The sequence below is a fragment of the Typopeltis vanoorti genome, chromosome 3 (genome assembly GCF_054136105.1).
Source record: "Typopeltis vanoorti isolate ZY-2024b chromosome 3, IOZ_Tvanoo_1.0, whole genome shotgun sequence".
In the NCBI taxonomy this organism is placed as follows: Eukaryota; Metazoa; Arthropoda; class Arachnida; order Uropygi; family Thelyphonidae; genus Typopeltis; species Typopeltis vanoorti.
In genome coordinates, this window is record NC_143551.1 from 12267492 (window position 1) to 12288561 (window position 21070).

Here is a 21070-nt window from a genome sequence, read left to right on the forward strand (position 1 = left end):
AGAGCTATCTCAGGTAGTACAATCACTTAAACAGAATGGGAAAGGAAAGATTAGAAAAACAAGTGTTCTCTGACAGATGAGCAGGAAAAAGATCCATCTAGATGGATTGACACAGTAAAAAGAAACATAAGACCTAATACTATTGGAGCCTTGACAGATAAGATTAATTAGGAGGAAAACTGTTGATTGGAAGTTAGCAATGATGTAACTTTTTCATGCAGTACTATCAGAATATCATTTACATCCCTGTGAATACATATAATTTGATGGTGATTGTCTGAACCTTTACCAATCACAAAAGATTACACAAAAACACTTTAATGGGTTTCATTTTATACATTTAAACATAACTGGTTGCAGAATTTGTACACAAAAATGCAGGTACTACTTTGTCAAATTGGAAGTGAAAGAGAGACAAACTAAAAAAAAAAAAAAATTAAACCCAAAACATTTTCCCACTTCTCTACCATACAAGTACAACAAATCAAAATGGTTTGATCAAGCAGCAGATAAATGAGAAATTCACTAGTCAGTATTGCATATAAGACTGCATGGCATTTAAACATTCAGGTTATTATTATTTTTTTATTTGTTTAAAGCATCTGAAACAGGGATAAAACTATGAAACAACTTAACTTTTAATTTCAGCACTGTCTGAAATAAACAAAAATAAATTTAAAATAAAAATAAACAGCCAAAAATAAATTACTGTTCTCAATACTGTTGGCAATTTTAGTCTTTTTTTTTTTTTTGCTAGACAAATGAAATTTGTCAATGCAACCAAATTAACATTATATATTTTTTTAAAAACAGAAAATTATTTCAAAGCTAAGTAGGAATTTGATTAAAAATAAGTGATTCATCAAGTATACAATATTAAAAATATTCAAAAATATTTTTCTATGCACACATGAAGTTCTATATACAACCGTTGTACTTGTAATTGTTTACATTGCAGATAATTATGCTACATAAAATCTGATCAGTCAGTACAGTGGATTCGAATAAAAAAACATACATGTATAAAATTATACCTGAAAAGCGTCAATCTTGTAACATTCTATTCACAATAAATCTCTCTTAAAATTTAACTTTTCATAACTGTTTAAAAAGGCAAGTATCATTAAAATTTCTTTCCCTCTCTCATAAACAGCAATAATCAAATATTATCTACTAGGAACTTGTTGATAGGATATGGTAAAATAGTTCTTCAATCAGTCTTTATGCATGGTTTAACCTTTTACCATTTTTTATTTTCAACTTTGCAAAACTGGAACTGCCAGTTCACTCAGTCTTTTCTGATATGCCCTCAATAATTCATTTTTATATTTAAAATGTAAAGCTATTACACTCTCACATTTATTGGATGAACCAGCTTTTGAATTATGTATTTTTAAGTCATTTTCATCACCAGAATCTGTGTCGGTGTTGTAGCCATTTGAATCCTCTTGGTCAACACCAGATTCACCTCCTGAATTGTCTTGCATATCGCTTGACAAGTTTGGATATGGTACAATCTGTGAATAAAAAGACAAGAAAGAAAATTATGAATTTTATTGTACACTAAAATAATTTAATGAAAAAAGGATAGTCCACCCACCAAGTCCAATAGGAAAGACTCCTTCAAATAAATAAATAAATAATAATAATAATAAAAAATAAAACACATCTTGCATTTCTAATATCCAAATATAAATAACATACAAATCATACATGTCCTAAAATATCCCTTGTTCTGGTCAAATTAAGGCATTTTCAATGATAACTAAAATATAAAATTTAGGACTTGCTATATATCTTTTTTTCTCCAGATGATAGTGCGAGGCATGCATGCCTCACATGACCATGTAACATTTCGAGCTTATAAATCAAAGATACCAAGAAATTATACTCTTGGTTTAATCCTTTATCTAAGTGTAAGCAAACAAGTTTGTGCCTGAACTATTTTCAGGAATGGGGCAACTCGTATAAAGAAGCTAATGACTTCACATCACTTGCCTTAGTATCCCATAAGCACATATCCTTATGGATATGTATAATGCCATGCATTATGGGAAGGGTCACTACCCAGATCAGTTTCGACCTTTATTAGAGATAGCTGTTGTAAGTTTTCCCACTTGGCTATACTATAAATTAAAGATACCAAGAAATTATATTCTTGGTTTAATCCTTTATCCAAGTATAAGCAAACAAGTTTCAGATGAACTATTTTCAGGGCTGGGGCAACTCGTATAAAGTTGTTAATGACTTCACATCACTTGCCTTGATTAAACTAAGAATACAAATTAATTTATAAAACACCAACTAGCAGTATACAAGACAGTATTCAAACCAATTTTAAGTTATGCATCTGAGAGTTGCATTAGTAATAAAGAACTTGATTAATGACTAGAAAACACAGATATGAGGGTTCTGAGAAAAATGGGAGGGGTGGGTGAAAGGAACTTTTAACCCACCCCTCCCATATATAATGTGGAATAGAATGTGTAAGCAGAGATAATCTAAGGTGGTATGGCTACTTAAATAGAATGGGTGAGGAGAGGTTAGCAAAACAGATGTTTGATGCCAAGATGGCAGGAAAGAGACCTAGAGAAAGACCAAGATCTAGGTGGATTGATTCAGTCAGAACTGCCTTAGAAGAACGAAATGTTAAATATGATAATATTGGAATGCTTACAACAGACTAATTTGGATGGAAGAAAATTGTTGATAAGAGATTAATAATAATGTAAACTTAATCATGTAGTGCTGTCATAGTAACCTGAATATGCTTTGGGATTGCATATCAGGAAATTGATGATGATGATATATGGATCTATATAGTAGCTTGGTGTTTTCCCAGGATCCTGTGGCTAGTGTTTTCAATCCCATTTGTGACAGGCCAGCCAGATACGGTCTTGATGTTCAGAGATACATTAATTAACAGATCTTGTTTGTCCATAGTATGATAAGTTGCTCAAACATGGTACTTTATATATGCCAGGTAGCAATAGTGGTGAGAGCTTGTCTTGTGGAATAGGTAGCAAGTTATGGGTTTCTAGGTCGTGATGAGTTTATATTTTCTCATAATTTTTGCCACCCGTTCAGATGTGCCTTTAATATATGGCATAGGGGTCCTGTGGGCTTCTTGTTTGGGATGTTGTGTAGGAGTTATTAATTATTTTTTGAGTTATTCTTGGATTATAGCCATTTTAATAAGGCTGTTTGATAGTTTCCAGCTCTTGTTAAGAAATTCTTCAGAAGAACAAATCTTGTGTGCTCTTGAAACTAGGGATTTTATGATGCCGTATTTCTGAGATGGATGGTAAGCTGATGTATTGTGGATATAACAACCTGAAAAGGTTGGTTTTCGTAGACAGAAGTGGATCCATCACAGCCAAATTGTTGGTTTTGGGTTGAGAAAGAAGATTCCTTCTTCTAGGTGTTCAAGATAAAAATTGGCTAGGTTAGGTGATAGAGTGAGCCCATTGCCATTCCTTCCTCTTGTTTATATATATTTTATCATTCCACATGAAGTAACCAGATGTAATTGTAAGGTTGAATATATATTAAGAGGCTATGGAAGTGATGTAATTTGTGCCAGAATAGGATAGATGTGATGTGAAATCCATCCTGTTTGACAATCAGAATATTGTCAAAAGTGAGGGGGAGTGAAGCATGAGCTTTCTTCTGAGAAATGATAGGATTGAGAAAAGAGTAAAGGTGACATTAACTCACCACATAACAGCCAACCAGACCAGGCTGGTTGGCCGAGTGGTTAGCGTATCTGCTCTCCAGCCAAAAGGCTGTGGGTTCAAATCCCACCATGGGCATGGTTGTTTGTGATTGTCTGTGAAAATACTAGTGGTGGTGGGAGGTAAATGGCATTGGTAGTGATGATGGTAGTTGTTGGTGGTGGAGACGGAGAGTTGTAGAGTGGGTGCCCTACCTTGAGTCTTTGGACTCCTTGGAGGTGTCAGGTAATAATAATAATAACAATTAACCTAAAAACTATTTGAGAATGGCAAGGAATGGGTATTTAAAGGTTACTGGTTATATAAGATATTGAAATCTGAATCACTTTTGTACAAGAGGAATGGAGAGTAATGTCATGAGCAAAGCTACGAATAGGATTGGATATCAAAGTATATCAATGATGTATAGGAAGGGGACTGTAAGTAAAAGCATACAGTCATAGGGTACTCCAGCATTGACTGAAAAATCTGATGACAAGAAACCATTCGCCATAGCCCACAATGAAAGACCAGAGAGGAAGCTAGAGATCTAACCACAAAGAGTAAGAAGACTATAGAAGAAGATGATAGTATGATAAAAAAAAAAAAGGCCACAACACCAGACTCGATCCAATGCCTTGGAAATATCAAGAACAACCACTTTAGTTTCTCCAAACCTTTCTGTGGCTTGTGTCCAAAAGTTGTAAGTTGAGCTACTGTGGAGCATGAATGGCAGAATCCATATCGTTGATCACTAAGTAATTAGTAGGTTTCCAAATAATGAAGCAGTTTGCTTTTGAATGTTTTCATTGTTTTTGAGTATTAATGTGAGAGTAAGAGAATAAGTTTCATGGCAACTTATTTCCTGTTTTTTGGGAACAGGCTGGATAAAAGCCTGCCTCCAAGCTATCTACTGAATATATGCAAGATGATTATGACAGCTTATACAGGCGATATAAAATGTGCAGAGTACACACTTTTAGTTTGTACTCTGCACATTAATGGCAGAGAGATACCATCAGGAACAGGAGACTTGTTAGTATCGTGGCTATTGAGTATTTCTTCTGTCTTGACAAAAGATCAGAGGAGACATAACATGGATAAGTCATGGAATAGTGTGAGGAGGGGATCTGCCTTGATCATCTAAACAAGAGTTGGAGGAAAATACTGATGCCTAGAGGACTGCCTTTTAATTAAATGTTACCAATTGTATCATCTGAGCCTCTGTAGCTCAGTCAGTATAGACAAAGCCCTTTGGTCGGAAAGACCTAGGCTCGATTCCCATCAGTGATGTGAGGAACCTTTCTCTTTCGATGAGTTAGCAGGTCTCATATGGCAGTAGGGGGTTTCTTCACTCGTAAACTTGGGTTTTTTCGTCCCCCAGAACAGGAAAACCAGTCCCATGAAGACACGCAGACTACAGTCAGAAATATTGCCTTTAGGGGATGCAGCAAGGAGTGGTGACCCGGCTGCATTAATTAGCTGTAAGCTTCCTCGGTAGGGAATGAATCAACGTGTCCTAGGATAGGATGGACAAGTAGATACGATGAATTGTCATCAGGATGAGAGAGAGAGAAAAGATAGAGGTGGAAGCATGGAAGTTGCATCCCACAGTTAGCAAAAGAAACCAGAAGAGTCGAGTGGCATTTCATCCAGAGGCAAGCTTATTACATTCTGGCCTCACAATGTCTGCTTTGGATTTGATTTTTTTTGCATTGTTACAGGCTGTAGCATAAGCTGAATAAGAGACTGGAGTTTGACTCGAGCCACTGGATGTATACTGCATTTTTGGCTTGGACTGGTAGAAAACCAAGGCTTGGATAAGGATCAAGGGTTTTTAAATGGAGTGGGGAATAAAGGCACTAACATCCCAGCAAAAATAATTTCTACTGCTAGATCAGAGCAAGTGCTAGGATAAGAGTGGAAGCAATAATCCAACCATGAAAATGACTTATAGAAATCCTAAAGGTCAACCTAATCAGTACTATTGTAGTCCCATAGGATATGAGGAAGAGTGACCTGAGAGGACAATATACAGAAAAAGCAACATAGATATGGTTGGTCAGACTATGTCAAGAAGAGAACTGACATCAGTGTATTTGAAGGGAGATATGGTTAAGAAAAGGTCCAAGGCATTTGGAGAATAAGGATTATCTGAAGTTCTGGTAAGTTGGAGGACAATTTATGTTAAACCATTACTGACACCAAATACTTCAGCTTCTCTTCTAGCCTGGTCTGTGAAGCTGGAGAAGGAAAGTGAGTCTAAATTATGGATGCTGAAATCTCACTGCTAGGATAATTAGACTTACATAATTGTGTAAATGACTTTCAGATATAAACCGCTTGTTTCTTAATAATAAATAAATACATGTTTAAAAATTAACATTATCACTGAATAATATTGGACATGACAAACTATGATCAAACATATAAAAAATTAATAAAACTATTACCTCTTTAGATACCTGCCATGGGGCTAATGGTTGATTATCACATCTCTGTAGAGCAAATTTATATACTTGGAATCCAGAAACTCCAGTAGTGCTCCAGAATTTCTGAACATAGTATAGACCTAGCAACAAAATTAATTAATAATTAAAATGAAAAAAATACTAATGAGACATTAAGACATTACATTTTTATAGGCAATTTCAAACATGAAAACTACCAATAAATTTCTGAAACTGAATTATTTTAGACCTCATATATTTCACTTTTTATCTTTATTAGTAGTCTACACACCCATTGTGGCAGCCACTCTTTACCCCCCCCCCCCCAAGTCGTACATCTACCCACTTCAGTGTTTATTCATTGAAACACTCACTATGATTGCTAGCAACCCATTCCACTCAAACAAGAAAAATCTCGAAATGAATCCATGAAAACTAACCCATGTATCTATGCAAAATTCCATTACAAACATATATATATTTCTGTCATATTCTACATCTTATTCTAATTACCAAACTGAAACCCACATTTCCTATAAGCAACATTCCATAGTTTAATAAAACTATTTTTTATTAAATCTTTTTGCCTTTGCTCTGAACCTTATTAACTATATCATCCTCAATAAACTCGACTACATCAGCCTGATAATCCTGATGTAGTCTTTTATTATTCTTTAAGAAAAGAAGAATGATTTCTTTATTCCTGCATGTTAGTCTTCTTTTCAACATCACTTATTTATTATGATGAGTTTACCAATGTCGCTACTGAATCCCTTGCACCTCCATGTACACTATCATTCCTAGGTCTCTAAGTCTTACTTGCAGCAATTTTTCAACACACACACACACACACACACGCTGGGGGGGATATCCCCCCCCATAATATAATCAGAAAAGCCACAATTGTTGATAGCAATATCTTTGTGCTGGTTCAGGATACAAGATGTACTGAGGATTTGAAATTCGAAATTACCATCACTCATTTTTAAGTAGGATAAAATTGAACATCACGTTGAAAAGAACAGTATGTAAAAAAAAAAAATAAAAAAAAAATTAAGAATTAAAGTTGAGAAGGCCTTTACAGGAAAACTATGGACTCAACTATACCAACATTACTGAAGAAAAAATGAAACAGTTTGAAAACAAGAACAAGGAAAGAAAAATAAGAACACCATGATGAACAAAACAAGTTAAAGAAGCAATTCTAGAAAAGTAAGCAAGCATACCAAAAGTTCATGTATTAAGGCTTAAGTGCTGGGAGGACATCATGTTGGAGGTTTAATGGAATATATATATACAGCACTAGGAAAGGATTAAAAACTAATTTTAATGCCAATATTTCATCTGTCACTGAGACATCTTTACTGATTACAAATAACACTTGTAACACACACAAAGACAACACAATACTAAATGAAACACATGGATGACTAAAGTCCTACTAGGTGTTGCACCCTCTGAGCATTTGTAGGTGGCCTAGGATAAAGTGGGATCTCTGACAATTACTGTTTCCCAAATTTTGCAAAGTTTTCGGCACTCATATTTATTTAAATTTGGTTGATTTCTGAGTGCTGCTGCAGATGCTAAAAAGTCTTTCCTTTTTAAATTTATTATGGTGGAGCAAGGGGTTTTCTTCCAAATCCTGTAGGGTGTATCCAATACATGGTCTGCATGGTCAAGATCAGTCATGATTGCAGATGTACGATTTGTGTCCGATCTACTTGTCTGTCCAAAGTAAGCCAAGCTTGCAGAAGCAGGGTAGTTTATATATATACTCCTGGCACTGAGAGAGGAGGAAGCTGATCTTTGGTAGAATGGATAAGAGAAGCAAGTTTCTAGTGAGGCTTAAAAGAGGTTGTACTTTTTTAAAGACCTGGCTATTTTTTCTGATATGCCACGAATGTAGGGGATGGTGATGATGGCATTTCTGAAATATTTCTGAAGCAATGGCCGAGAAATGGGAGAGGAACCAATTTTTTTTTAATTCTGTAGAGTCATTGTAGCCATTGGAAAGGAAGGTGTGGTGTGTATGGTTGAGCTCTGTTGCAAGAGAGGTTCCACTGGAACAAAGATTATAGGCTCTATTGGTTAGAATTTTAATAATGCCATATTGTTGAGAGGGATGGTGGCGGTGGGAAAGTTTGTGAATGTATCTGATTGTGTGAGTGGGTTTTCTGTATACAGTGAAGAAAAGGTTACCATTAGGAAGGCATGTTACTAAGATTCTAGGAAGTGTAAACCATTGTTATTTTCCTTTTCCATCATAAACTGGATTCTTAGATGTAGACTATTGATGTGACTGAGAAAGCATCATATGTATCTTAGCCAGACAGAAGGTTTGAGGGGCTGAATCTATGGCTCATTTTTCAAAATTTTCAATGTAAAAATTGGCAAGAGGGGATGGGCACAGAAGTACCCTCTATCTGTTTGTAATTTTGTTCTTCCAAGAATTCCTAAAAATAAGCACATCAAAAAGTACAACATTCTATGTAAATATCAACCACAAATTCAACAGCTCCATACAGTAGTGAATCTATCTTCGAAAAGTCTGAATGAAGATGCCGTCAGTGTCATCAGCCTTGGCCACAATTTCGCTGTCACACCAAAAGAAGTACTGTTTGCTAGAGATATTAAGACATAAGCAGTTACAGAACAGTAGTAGAATATTTTCTAGAAGAATGCAACAGGAGTGTATGTATGTATGTATGTATATATAATATATACTAGGGAGGCTCTACTCCCCTGGTGGTCCCACAAAAAGTTCTACTAAGGTAGAAGTGGAGGAATTTTTTGACGCTTTAGAGAAAGCAGCTGACACAATGAAAAAGGAAAAGTTGGTCCTTGTTGGGGATCTAAATAGCAGAGTGGGAAATAATTGTCAGACATACAAAAATATTTTGGGAAAATTTGGAGAAAAGAGCAAAGCTAATAATAATGGCAAATACCTGTTGGATTTCTGCTCAGGTCATGGACTGGTTATTACTAACACCGTGTTCCAACATAAAAATGTGCACAAATTCACATGGAGAGAAGAGGCTAGGAATAAGAAAAGTCTCATTGACTATGTTATTGTTGATAGTGATTTTTCTCCCTGGTACAGGACACCAGAGTGTACAGAGGATTTGAAATCGGAAGTGATCACTATTTAGTCTTGAGCAAGATAAAATTGAATTTCATATTGCAAAGAATAACATGTAAGAAAGTTTTAAAGTGAATAAAAGTTGAGCAGCTCTCAGTTGTGAACTGTAGACTAAAATACACAAAGATTATTGAAGAAATGAAAGAGTTTGAGAACAGGAACCAAACCTTGGAGATTCAGTGGCAAGCCCTGAAAAAAACACTGATTGATTCAGCATCAAGAGGTTGTGTGCAAGGATAGAAAAATCAGAACTCCATGGTGGACACAGGAAGTTAAAGGGACAATAATGGAAAAGAAGAAAACATATCAAAAGTTCCTGGTAAATAAGTCAGCTTGTGCTCTTAGAGAATACAGAGACAAATGTAAGAAAGCTAAACACTGTGTAAAACTGGCTAAACAAGTCATGGGAGGACTTTAGCAAGAACATAGAGAAAATAAATAACCAGAAAATCCAGATATTCTGGAGGTTGTTGAAGAAGCTCAGAAATGGAGGAAAGAGTGCTGTAAAAGGAATTAGAGATGATAAAGATGACATGGAAACAGGAGGAAAAGATACCCTTGAAGTATGGAGTAATTACTTTGAAAGACTGATAAATGAAACAAGCAATGATGACAGCACACTGGTAAAAAAACACTGACCAGGCATGCAGTCAGGAAATACACATCCATACTTAAAGTAAAAAAAAGCCATCAAAAGCCTGAATTGTGGAAAGGCAAGAGGAGTAGATGATATTCGACCAGAAATGCTCAAGTATAGAGGTATAAAAGTCGTACAGTGGCTGCACTGCATAGTTCATAAGGCCTGGACAGAGGGACGAATTCCAGATGATTGGAGTAGAGTTCTCATAGTACCCATATATAAAAAGGGAAATAAAACTGAATGTGAGAATTACAGAGGCATTTCATTACTGACTGGTAAGATATATGCAAGTATACTTGAGAAGAATTGTGGAAGAGAAGCTTGGTGAAGAACAAGCTGGATTCAGGCCAAATAGAGGCTGTCAGGATAGTTGAGAAATCACGGGAATATAACAAAGATCTGTATTTAAGTTTTGTAGATCTGGAAAAGGCACATGACACAGTGGCAAGAGAGAAGCTATTCAATACACTACAGTTATATAGTGTCAATGGGGCATTATATCAAGCGATACTTAGTCTTTATTTGAGTTGCAAGTCAGCAGTTAGAATTGAAGGAAGTACAGGAAGATGGTTTAATGTTAAATCTGGTGTGAGACAAGGATGTACATTATCCCCTCTGTTATTCATTATATATATGGATCACATTATGAAGGAATGTGGTATTAAACATGATATCAGAATTGGAGATGTTAATATCAGCTCTTTGCTCTATGCGGACGATGTTATTCTTCTAATAAATCCACTACAAGTTTGCAAGATTGTCTGACTAAATTGAGTAACTGTTGTAATAGATATGGTATGAAGGTCAGCAATAAAAAGACAAAGACAATGAAAATAGGCAGAAACACTGAATATATCAACTGCATTGTGAATGGAAAACTTATAGAACAAGTAAAACATTTCACCTACTTAATTTTTAGTGAAGATGGTAAATTAAATATGGAAATAGACAACAGAATCAACAAAACTGGTATGGTAGGAAGTCAACTGAATAAATTTATATGGAATAAGAGAGAAATTAGCTGTATACAAGACAGTGTTCAAACTAATTTTAACTTATGGATCTGAAAGCTGGTTAGAAGTAAAACACTTGACCATAGACTAGAGACCACAGATATGAGAGTCTAGAGAAAAATTAGGGGCTTGAGGCATCAATGGCAGTATCATATTAAAAACGAAAATATTAAGAAAGAACTTGATATTGTCAGCATCCAGAAATGCATTAGCTCTGCTAATGCATTTCAGATGCTGACAATATCAAGTGGTATGGTTACTTAAGCATAATGGGAGAAGAAGGATTAGGAAAACAAGTGTTCTCTGCCAGGTTGGCAGGAAAAAGACCCAAAGGAAGACTAAGATATAGGTGGATTGATACAATAAAAAGTGCCTTAGAAGACAAAAATATAAGACCTTATAATATTGGAGTATTGACATTTAACAGACTGATTTGGAGGAAAATTGTAGATATGAGGTTAGTAATGATGTAATTTTTTCGTATAGTGCTATCATATCCTATACACCCCTTGAAGGTACATATCAGAAATTTGATGATGATATTGTTGGATCATACATTCTGGCTTTGAATCCGGCATCTTGTTGGAACGTTATTCTTATTTAAATTATCCGTTTTTTTTTTTTTTTTAATTGTTGGTTGATTACTTATCTAAATACAGTGGTATCTCGCTAATCCGAACTAATAAAAAACCGAGCTCGTTCTGATTAGTGAATTTTCCCTCAAGAGGCAACAATAACTAGTGTTTAAGACAAAAATAATCAGATTCTAATGATACATCAATTTAATTCTGTAAATAAATGAATTAACTGATAGAAAAAATGCTACTGTCTTGTAATATGAAACTTAAAAATAATACAGTACACAAGTTTATTTTAATAAAAAATTTAGTTTGTATGTACCTGGATTGTTGAGGATTCTGATTTAATAAAATTGAATAGTTCAATACATAACTTTAATTTGCGTAAAAAATATCACTTTCTTGTAAACAACACACAAAAAAAAGTTTCACAAAATAACACAAAAAAAATATTTTTTTTAATTTCTTTGTAAAAAAAGTTACTGATTTTCTTTTGCTTCTTGGAAGCTAAACTTTTTTCGAATGATTCTCCTCGGAGCTGCATTAGCAATAAAATTTTGTGGAATGGTGTATCATTCTGCTTACTATACACATATTAAAAATGTCAACTGCTTCTTCATGTTTAATTTTTTTTTCTTCGATTTCTTTATCGTCATCATCGTCTGCTAATTCATTCTGTAGTGTCATATTTATAATTTCAGCATCTGATTTGATTTCGAATTCACTTTCGGTTCTACCTCTGATCCATTCCGTAACATCTGTTTGTGAAATTTCAACATTTCGATTTATAATTCTAACCAAATTATGCACGTTTTGAATTTCCGCTTTTTGTGTATCACCGTAGTTATCTTCATAAATTCTAAAAGGCCACTTCAAAGTACAAAGTACACTGCTGTCGAGCATCATGAAGGCCTACAGTATGACCGTACAATCGACAGTATGAACAAAAATACTGTACTGTAATCATAATAAAATAAATAATAATAGTTAAAATAATGATTATTAAATAAAAAGAACTGTACACAAAATAATAATACGTAATAAATAAAACTTTTTTTTTCCTTTCAAACCACAGTTCGGATTACTGGAAGGTTCGGATTAGCGAGATACTACTGTATAGAGAAATTTATATTATCCTGCGCCACCCTATATTCAGATTAGTCTATGTAATATAGTGGAATCAATCATCAACTAACTTTTGCAATCTCACTTTTCTACAGGCGAGGTTAATATTATCATTTAAGGCTTCCACAAGGTCCGATAAACTTTATGAGCGATGCAATGAAAGAGAATCAGGCAAACACTAAATTGAAATCAATAAAACAAAACATTTAATACAGGGTTATATAACATGTACATTAAGTATAACTTTGAAAACAAGATAATGCAAATCAACTTAGTTCAAATATTCATAACAAACATAAAACATTAGGCATCAGACATCCAGCTGTCAATTCTACATTCTTCTGAATAATTAAAAATGGTTCACACAGTTCAATGTTACAGAATCTTACAGTAAATATCCTTAAAGTAGAATTCTCTAATCCTCTCTTAGTCAACAAACACTGAAGTCAATTATGAGGCAGTTATTACTTATTCAGTTAACTCTTATTTCTTCATGCTGAAATATATAAAAATTGACTGCTCTTACAGGGTTACATCTTTTACGCATTGGATTCACTATAGGCACACTTAAAACTGTAGTTAACTATCACTTTGAAGTAACACTATTCAAAAGAAATCTTCACTATAATAACTGAAATATTAAACATACAGTTTCACAAGTCTTGATGCACTCGTTTTAGGTAATCTACTTGTTCCTTGTTTTCTTTTATGCATTAAATTCAGCTTTGCACTATTCTTCCTCAAAACAATTGGCATTCGTCGTAATTTTAGAATTCCGTATAAACATCCCAAATTGCCTATTAATTTCCCGGTTACTTCTTAATCTATTTAAGGCATTTCCAAATCCCCTTACTGTAACCCGTTACTCTACTTCTTGCTGTCCTGAATGCTTCTCCCTTGTTTACTTTCGTTTTACAATTAAATACGTTCATTCTTCCTGCCAAAATCCGGTTCTAGCCAGTTCAGCTCATATCAACTCCTTCTCCCTTCGAATACCGTAGCTCATGCTTCACGTACGCACTATCTAAAATTAACTCCGTTCCCTTGACAACAGCAAATCAAATCTCAATCAGAAGAATTACATAAAGTCATATCAGCAGAATTCTACATATTTACATTCTCTTTGAGAAATACAAATAAGGAAATAATTCATAGTTCACATAAGGTACATTAAACTTACATATATACAGTTTCTTACAATATAATCATAGGAACAAATTAAATAAAATGAATGACATTTTTATACAGTACTTTTTATAACTAATACATAGTAGGGGTGCTTAAGGGTCAAAGCTGTATAAGTGAGAAGAGACCTCCACATAGCCTTTAAAGGAATGCGGAGAACCGACCAGGGCTTCTGACCCAACGTCCAATCCTCACCTTCTTGTGGTGCACCCTGTTGGGTATATTAACGGAGTTAATCTACCTGGATACTGAACGAACGAGGATGGGTTGGAAATTTCGGATTTAGCCGACCAAATTGTATTCTTATTGACTTAAACCAATAGATAATGATGGTACAACATGGCAAAGTTTCATGCCGGCTGGGGCATCACCCGGTTAAACAAGACCCTCGTTGTTTTCGCCAGGGAAACAGGGTGAACAGCGAAAAGTCAGCTACTGGAACAAATCTGAAAGCACACCCCAACTCAACATCACCAGAGTTGAAGATCGGTACTATCAACATAAGAAGTCTGAATGGCAAAGAAATGGAGAGAAATGAATGGCTGAGCAATTAGATAAGTACCAGATCGACATAATAGGGGTGACTGAAACAAAAAAAAAGGCAAAAACTGGCGAGATCTTTCTGAACAATAAATACAAAATGTTATATTCAGGAAATGACAATCAAGGAAAAGAAGGCGTACCCATGGTATTCAACACAAAATACGAGGCTAATCTCCTCGAATGGCAGGCAGTCTCAAGTAGAGTGATGTGGGCAAATATCAGAATGGAGAATTGGACAATGAGACTTATTTGTGCCTATGGTCCCACAGAAGGTTCTACTAAGGTAGAAGTGGAGGAATTTTTTGATGCTTTAGAAAAAGCAACTGACACAATGAAAAAGGAAAAGTTGATCCTTGTTGGGGATCTAAATAGCAGAGTAGGAAATGATTGTCAGACATACAAAAATATTTTGGGAAAATTTGGAGAAAATAGAAAAGCTAATAATAATGGCAAATACCTGTTGGATTTCTGCTCAGGTCATGGACTGGTTATTACTAACACAATGCTCCAACATAAAAATGTGCACAAATTCACATGGAGAGAAGAGGGAAGGAATAAGAAAAGTCTCATTGACTATGTTATTGTTGATAGTGATTTTTCTTCCTAGTACAGGACACCAGAGTGGACAGAGGATTTGAAATTGGAAGTGATCACTATTTAGTCTTGAGCAGGATAAAATTGAATTTCATATTGAAAAGAATAACATGTAAGAAAGTTTTAAAGCGAATAAAAGTTTGAGCAGCTCTCAGATGTGAACTGTAGACTAAAATACACAAAGGTTATTGAAGAAAAAATGAAAGAGTTTAAGAACAGGAACCAAACCTTGGAGATGCAGTGGCATGCCTTGAAGAAAACCCTGATTGATCCAGCCACAGAGGCATGTGGTGAGGTTGTCTGCAAGGATAAAACAATCAGAACTCCATGGTGGACACAGGAAGTTAAAGAGGCAGTGAAGGAAAAGAAGAAAGCATATCAAAAGTTCCTGGCAAATAAGTCAGCTTGTTCTCTTAGAGAATACAAAGACAAATGTAAGAAAGCTAAGCAATGTGTAAAACTAGCTAAACAAAAGTCATCGGAGGACTTTGGCAAGAACAAAAAAAATGAATATCAAGAAGGTGGCAAGATAATCTGGAGGTTTTTGAACAAGTTTAGAAATGGAGGAGAGAATGCAGTAAAAGGAGTTAGAGATGATAAAGGTTACATGAAAACAGGAGAAAAAGATATTCTTGAAGTATGGAGTAATTACTTCGAAAAATTGCTAAATGAAACAAGCAGTGATAGCACAGTGGTAAAAAAACACCCAACAGGCATACAGTCAGAAATACATATCCATACATGAAGTAGAAAAAGCCATCAAAGTGTTGAAATGTGGAAAGGCATCAGGAGTAGATGATATTCGACCAGAAATGCTGAAATATGGTGGTATAAAAGTCTTACAGTGGCTGCACTGCATAGTTCAGAAAGCCTGGAGAGAGAGAGGGACGAATTCCTGATGATTGGAGTAGAGCTCTAATAGTACCCATATATAAAAAAAGGGAAATAAAACCAAATGTGAGAATTACAGAGGTATTTCCCAAATGAGTGTTCCTGGCAAGATCTATGCAAGCATACTTGAGAAAAACAGTTGAGAAGAATTGTGGAAGAAAAGCTTGGTGAAGAACAAGCTGGATTCGGGCCAAATAGAGACTGTCAGGATCAGATCTTCACTTTACGAAAAATAGTTGAGAAATCATGGGAATATAACAAAGATCTGTATTTAAGTTTTGGCATCTGGAAAAGGCATATGACAAGGTGCCAAGAGAGAAGCTGTTCAATAAGTTACAGTTATATGGTGTCAATGGGGCATTATATCAAACAATACTTAGTCTTTATTTGAGTTGTAAGTCGGCAGTTAGAATTGAAGGAAGTATAGGAAGATGGTTTAATATTAAATCTGGTGTGAGACAAGGATGTACATTATCTCCTCTGTTATTCATTATATATATGGATCACATTATGAAGGAAAGTGGTATTAAACATGATATCAGAATTGGAGATGTTAATGTCAGCTCTTTGCTTTATGCAGACAATGTTATACTTCTAAATAAATCGGCTACAAGTTTGCAAGAGTCCCTGACTAAATTGAATAACTGTTGTAATAGATATAGTATGAAGGTGAGCATTAAAAAGACAAGACAATGAAAATAGGTAGAATTGTTGAAAATGTCAGCTGTGTTGTGAACGGGGAACCTGTGGAACAAGTAAAACATTTCAGCTTCTTAGGCACGATTTTTACTGAAGATGGTAAATTAAATATGGAAATAGACAACAGAATCAACAAAGCTGGTATGGTAGGAAGTCAATTGAATCAATTCATATGGAATAAGAGTGAAATTAGCTGTATACAAGACAGTGTTCAAACCAGTTTTAACTTATGGATCCGAGAGCTGGGTCAGAAGTAAAACACTTGGCCAAAGGCTAGAGACCACAGATATGAGAGTCCTGAGAAAGATGGCATGAATGGTAATATCATATTAAAAACGAGGATATTAGGAAAGAACTTGACATTGCCAGCATCCAGGAATGCGTTAGCAGAGCTAATCTCAGGTAGTATGGTGACTTAAACAGAATGGGCGAGGAAAGATTAGCAAAACAAGTGTTCTCTGCCAGGTTGGCAGAAAAACAACCCAGAGGAAGACCAAGATATAGGTGGATTGATACGGTACAAAGTGCCTTAGATGATAGAAATATAAGATCTGATAATGTTGGAGTCTTGACAAGTAACAGACTGATTTGGAGGAAAAATGTAGATAGGAAGTTAGTAATGATGTAAATTTTTCATGTAGTACTATTATATCCTGTACACCCTTTGAGGGTACATGTCAGAAATTTGATGATTATGACATATTCTAGATTAAATAATGAAACAATAATAAAACACAAATCTTGCTTATGACATGGTGGATTATGTTGGATTCTGAAAGAAGTATTAACAATTTTCATTTCTCTTCACTCAGAATCCAACAATATGGTGGGAAACCAGGTGAATAAAGTTACATGGAATAAGATAAACCAGCAATACACTAAAACAGCGTTATACAAGACAGTGTTCAAACCAGTTTTGATTTATATATCCGAGAGTTTGGTTAGAGATAAAGCATTTGATCAAAGAGATCATAAATATAAGATTTTGAGAAAAATTAGAGGCATGAACATATGAGATCAGTAGCACATATTAATAATGATATTAGGAACTTGTCACTGTTAGCAGGTCTACTTTTAGGTGGCATGGTCACTTAAACAGAATGGGAGAAGAGATGCATGAAATGTTAGATACCGGATTGGTGAAAAGTGACAGACTAATATGGAGTAAAATTGTTGATAGGAGATTAATAATAAACAATCATATAGTGCTGTCATAGTAACCTGTACTCCCTTTGAGTATTTATCAGGAAATTGATGATGACATTTATCATTAGAATAGAAGAAGCATTAGCAAATCAAATGTTTGTTGCCATTGTTAGAAAAAGATTCAGAGAATGAACAAGATCTATGTGGACTGATAGAGTAACAGTGCCACAGAAGACCAAAATATAAAATCTGAAAATATCAGTCCCGAGAAATAACAGATCTAAAGGAAAAGTGTTGATAAGATAGTAATGATGTAGTTTTCAAGTAATATTATCATAATATATTGTATACCTTCCCAAGGGTACATATCTGGAATCTATGAGTGAGATTATCATGACAAAAGATTCAGTTAAAACAAATTTAAGTTACTTGACAAAATATAATGATTACCAAATTTGATTAAGTTTTGTGCTGCTGGTTACACAAAAGGTATCTAATAAGTGCCTACACATTGTAAAACATACCTTATAAGAAATTTCTACTGTATTACTCAAGATGAGAAACCTTAAAGGAAAATATATGGTGATAAAAATTAAAGTATCCCTCTTTAAGACCTTGTGGAGGTCATTCACTGATCCAAATGCTGTGAAACTTTGCAGAAATACATTGTGTTATGCAAAAGTGATATCTGGAAAAAAAAAAAAAAAAAAAGTTCCAAAATTCACCAATAAGGAGCATTGTAAACACGAAAGGCATGGATTTTGCATATTTGCAACTCGGCAGGTGCCAGGAACAATTAAAAAGATGGATTTTCCCCCTCATTCTGGTTGTTAATACCACCCACAGTGATGGCACAAACCTTGCCCCAACGTGCTTTTGCTTGTGAAGCTGTACTACCTAAACAATTGGCAGTACAAATGTCAACAAGGTCGACTATCTTCATGTGCTCTGTTATGAATGCTTTGAAGAAACAGGATCGTTGGGAGCTAGACCTGGCAGAGGTCACAAACCAATCAGTTCACAAATGACTGCCGTTGTGAAAAAGGCCATGAAGAACAATGTTGGTTCCTGTAGTACATATGCTGTATAAAGGCACGTGTGTGTGTGTGTGCCTTACACCACTGTCTGGAACAGAAGGTTCTGCATTTCTACCCGTGAAGATAACCCTGACATAGGAGTTGCACCTACAGGTTGACAGTGCATGGCTGTGAATAATTTTTGTGAGGAGTTGAGGTTCACTTTCTCCTGAATGGAGCTGTGAATACCCACAACTGTCAGGTATGGGCTATGCAAAATCCACATGCAATCCAACAAATTCCTTTGTATTTACCCAATTACGTCTGGTGCAGGTTTAAAGAACTAGTCAGGTTCTATGACTTGCTCAGTTACTGCCAAGAGGTATCACGATATGATAAACGATTTTGTTGTGCCACAGATATAGCAGTGGCTGTGCATGGATTCAGTCATTTTCTCCACACACTGGTTGATCCATACAGGAGGTTCTTCGAGAACATCTCATGAAAGCCAGAGTGATCAGCCATACATTTCTCACTGTATGGCCACCTCATTCATCTGATCTGACCCTCTGTGCCTTCTGGCTCTGGGGATTTCTCAAACACAGGGTTTATTGGGATCATCCTAATAACTTGCCAGTGTTGAGACACAGCATAATGCAACATGTGCACAATATCAGTCCCAACCAGCTGCATTCTGCTGTTGAACACACTGTACAAAAGATGCGGTTTGTGGCATACCAGAAAGAAGAGCACACTGAACAGTACAACCTGTGAATAAAAATGTTATTTATGCTCGTCTCTTTTCTCCTTCTCACACACACACACACACACACAGAAAAATTACTACATCTACAATTGGTACACCATACAGCAACCCTAGTGGTGAATTTTGGAACTACCTTTTTTCCCCTCACATACAGTGGAGTGCCATCCTTGTGAATGGCACTCCACAAAGCCTTAAAACAGAGATACTTTAATTTTGATCACCCCGTATTTCTTCCATATAGTGATCATACTCACCGTCATATCTATATCCTTCTTCTGGAGCATATGGGCTTTTAAGTTTATATCCTCGTATTACTCTTACAGGAAGTCGTTTTTCTACATTTCGACTAAGTGCTAGGTTACCTAAAGTTAAAGTTTGGTCTTTGGTCTGAGGAGCTGTCCGTAGATTCTATAAAACAGAATGTAATTAGTTTCTGCTGCTGATAATATAAACAATCACTTATCTCCTGTCTGTCTCACTCAGTTTTTCAAATGAATGTAAATTCTTAAAATTTTTTATGACTAAACTTATCCAAATGCATGAACTTTTGACCAAATCTGTTGAACAATCATCACAGAAATATTTAGAGAAGAAAGTAGTAGCACCAAATGAATATCTGTGTGAAAGAGTGCAGTGAATTGGAGAAAGAGGGGGCTCATTAATCAACCTATTTGCTCTTTTCTTTACTGAGTCAAGAATTTTAGAGAGCTCTTATGGACATTACCCAAAATGTAAAATCAGCATTCAATGGTTGAACAGATTTGTCATGTGAATGGAGTTAATGTTTGTATAGAGGTACAGATAGTTGTCGACTTACGACCTACACGCTTTACGACTGATCGTCTTACAATTGCTACTGCATCTCGCACAGTGTTTCAGTATGAACTACTGTAACAGATTTTTCTACTACACTCACACACCCTATCCGTGTAGTTACCAAAGCTTAATGGGAACGGTTCTGCGTGTAGCACCAGCCCACTGCCCAGTAATGCGTGTTCGGTGCGATTCATGCGTCTCGATCTCTGTTTGCATATTACGTTCACTATTTTTGGTTCAGTTATAATTTGTGTTACAATTAGCATTTTTTTTTTTATAAAACCCCTAAACATGTCAACCAAGAGGAAAGTGCCATTGTCTACTCCTAGACCTGTCAAGAAAGCAAGAAAGGCCATTGATTTTAGACACAAAATTGAAAGTGATCAAGCAGCATGAAGAAGGAAAGAAGGTGAACGCGATCGCACGTGATTTTAAGTTCTCATTCTACAGTGTCGACAATTTTGAAAGGATTCGTGAAGTTGTTAAAAGTTTGGCACCTATCCATGAAATGGAAAAATTGTTTCTTTGGATGGAAGATCAGATACAGAAGCGAACACCCTTAAGCCTTCTCACAGTGCAGTTGAAGGCAAGAAGTCTCTTTCAGACGCTGAAGGAACGCGCCGGAAAAGATTACACTCAGACATTTATAGCAAGTACAGGATGGTTCAAAAGAAGATTTAACCTTCACAGGGTTCGAGTCGCAAGTGCGGATGTGGAAGGAGCTCAAGAGTTTGTTAAAAGTCTGGATGAAATAAT

At 35.4% G+C, this 21070-nt stretch overlaps 1 protein-coding gene across 1 annotated transcript in view; it reads right to left on the bottom strand.

Annotated features, from left to right (window-relative positions):
- Positions 1-302: 302 nt before the first annotated feature.
- Positions 303-21070, bottom strand: part of LOC150107919 (uncharacterized) — a 98925-nt gene continuing 78157 nt past the window's right edge. The window contains exons 5-7 of the mRNA XM_090415436.1: positions 19753-19906; positions 6167-6285; positions 303-1517 (exon numbers count right to left, since the gene is read on the bottom strand). Coding sequence (XP_090271562.1) covers positions 1257-1517; positions 6167-6285; positions 19753-19906 — 534 coding nt within the window. The 3' untranslated portion in view covers positions 303-1256. The remainder of the gene's footprint in view (positions 1518-6166; positions 6286-19752; positions 19907-21070) is intronic.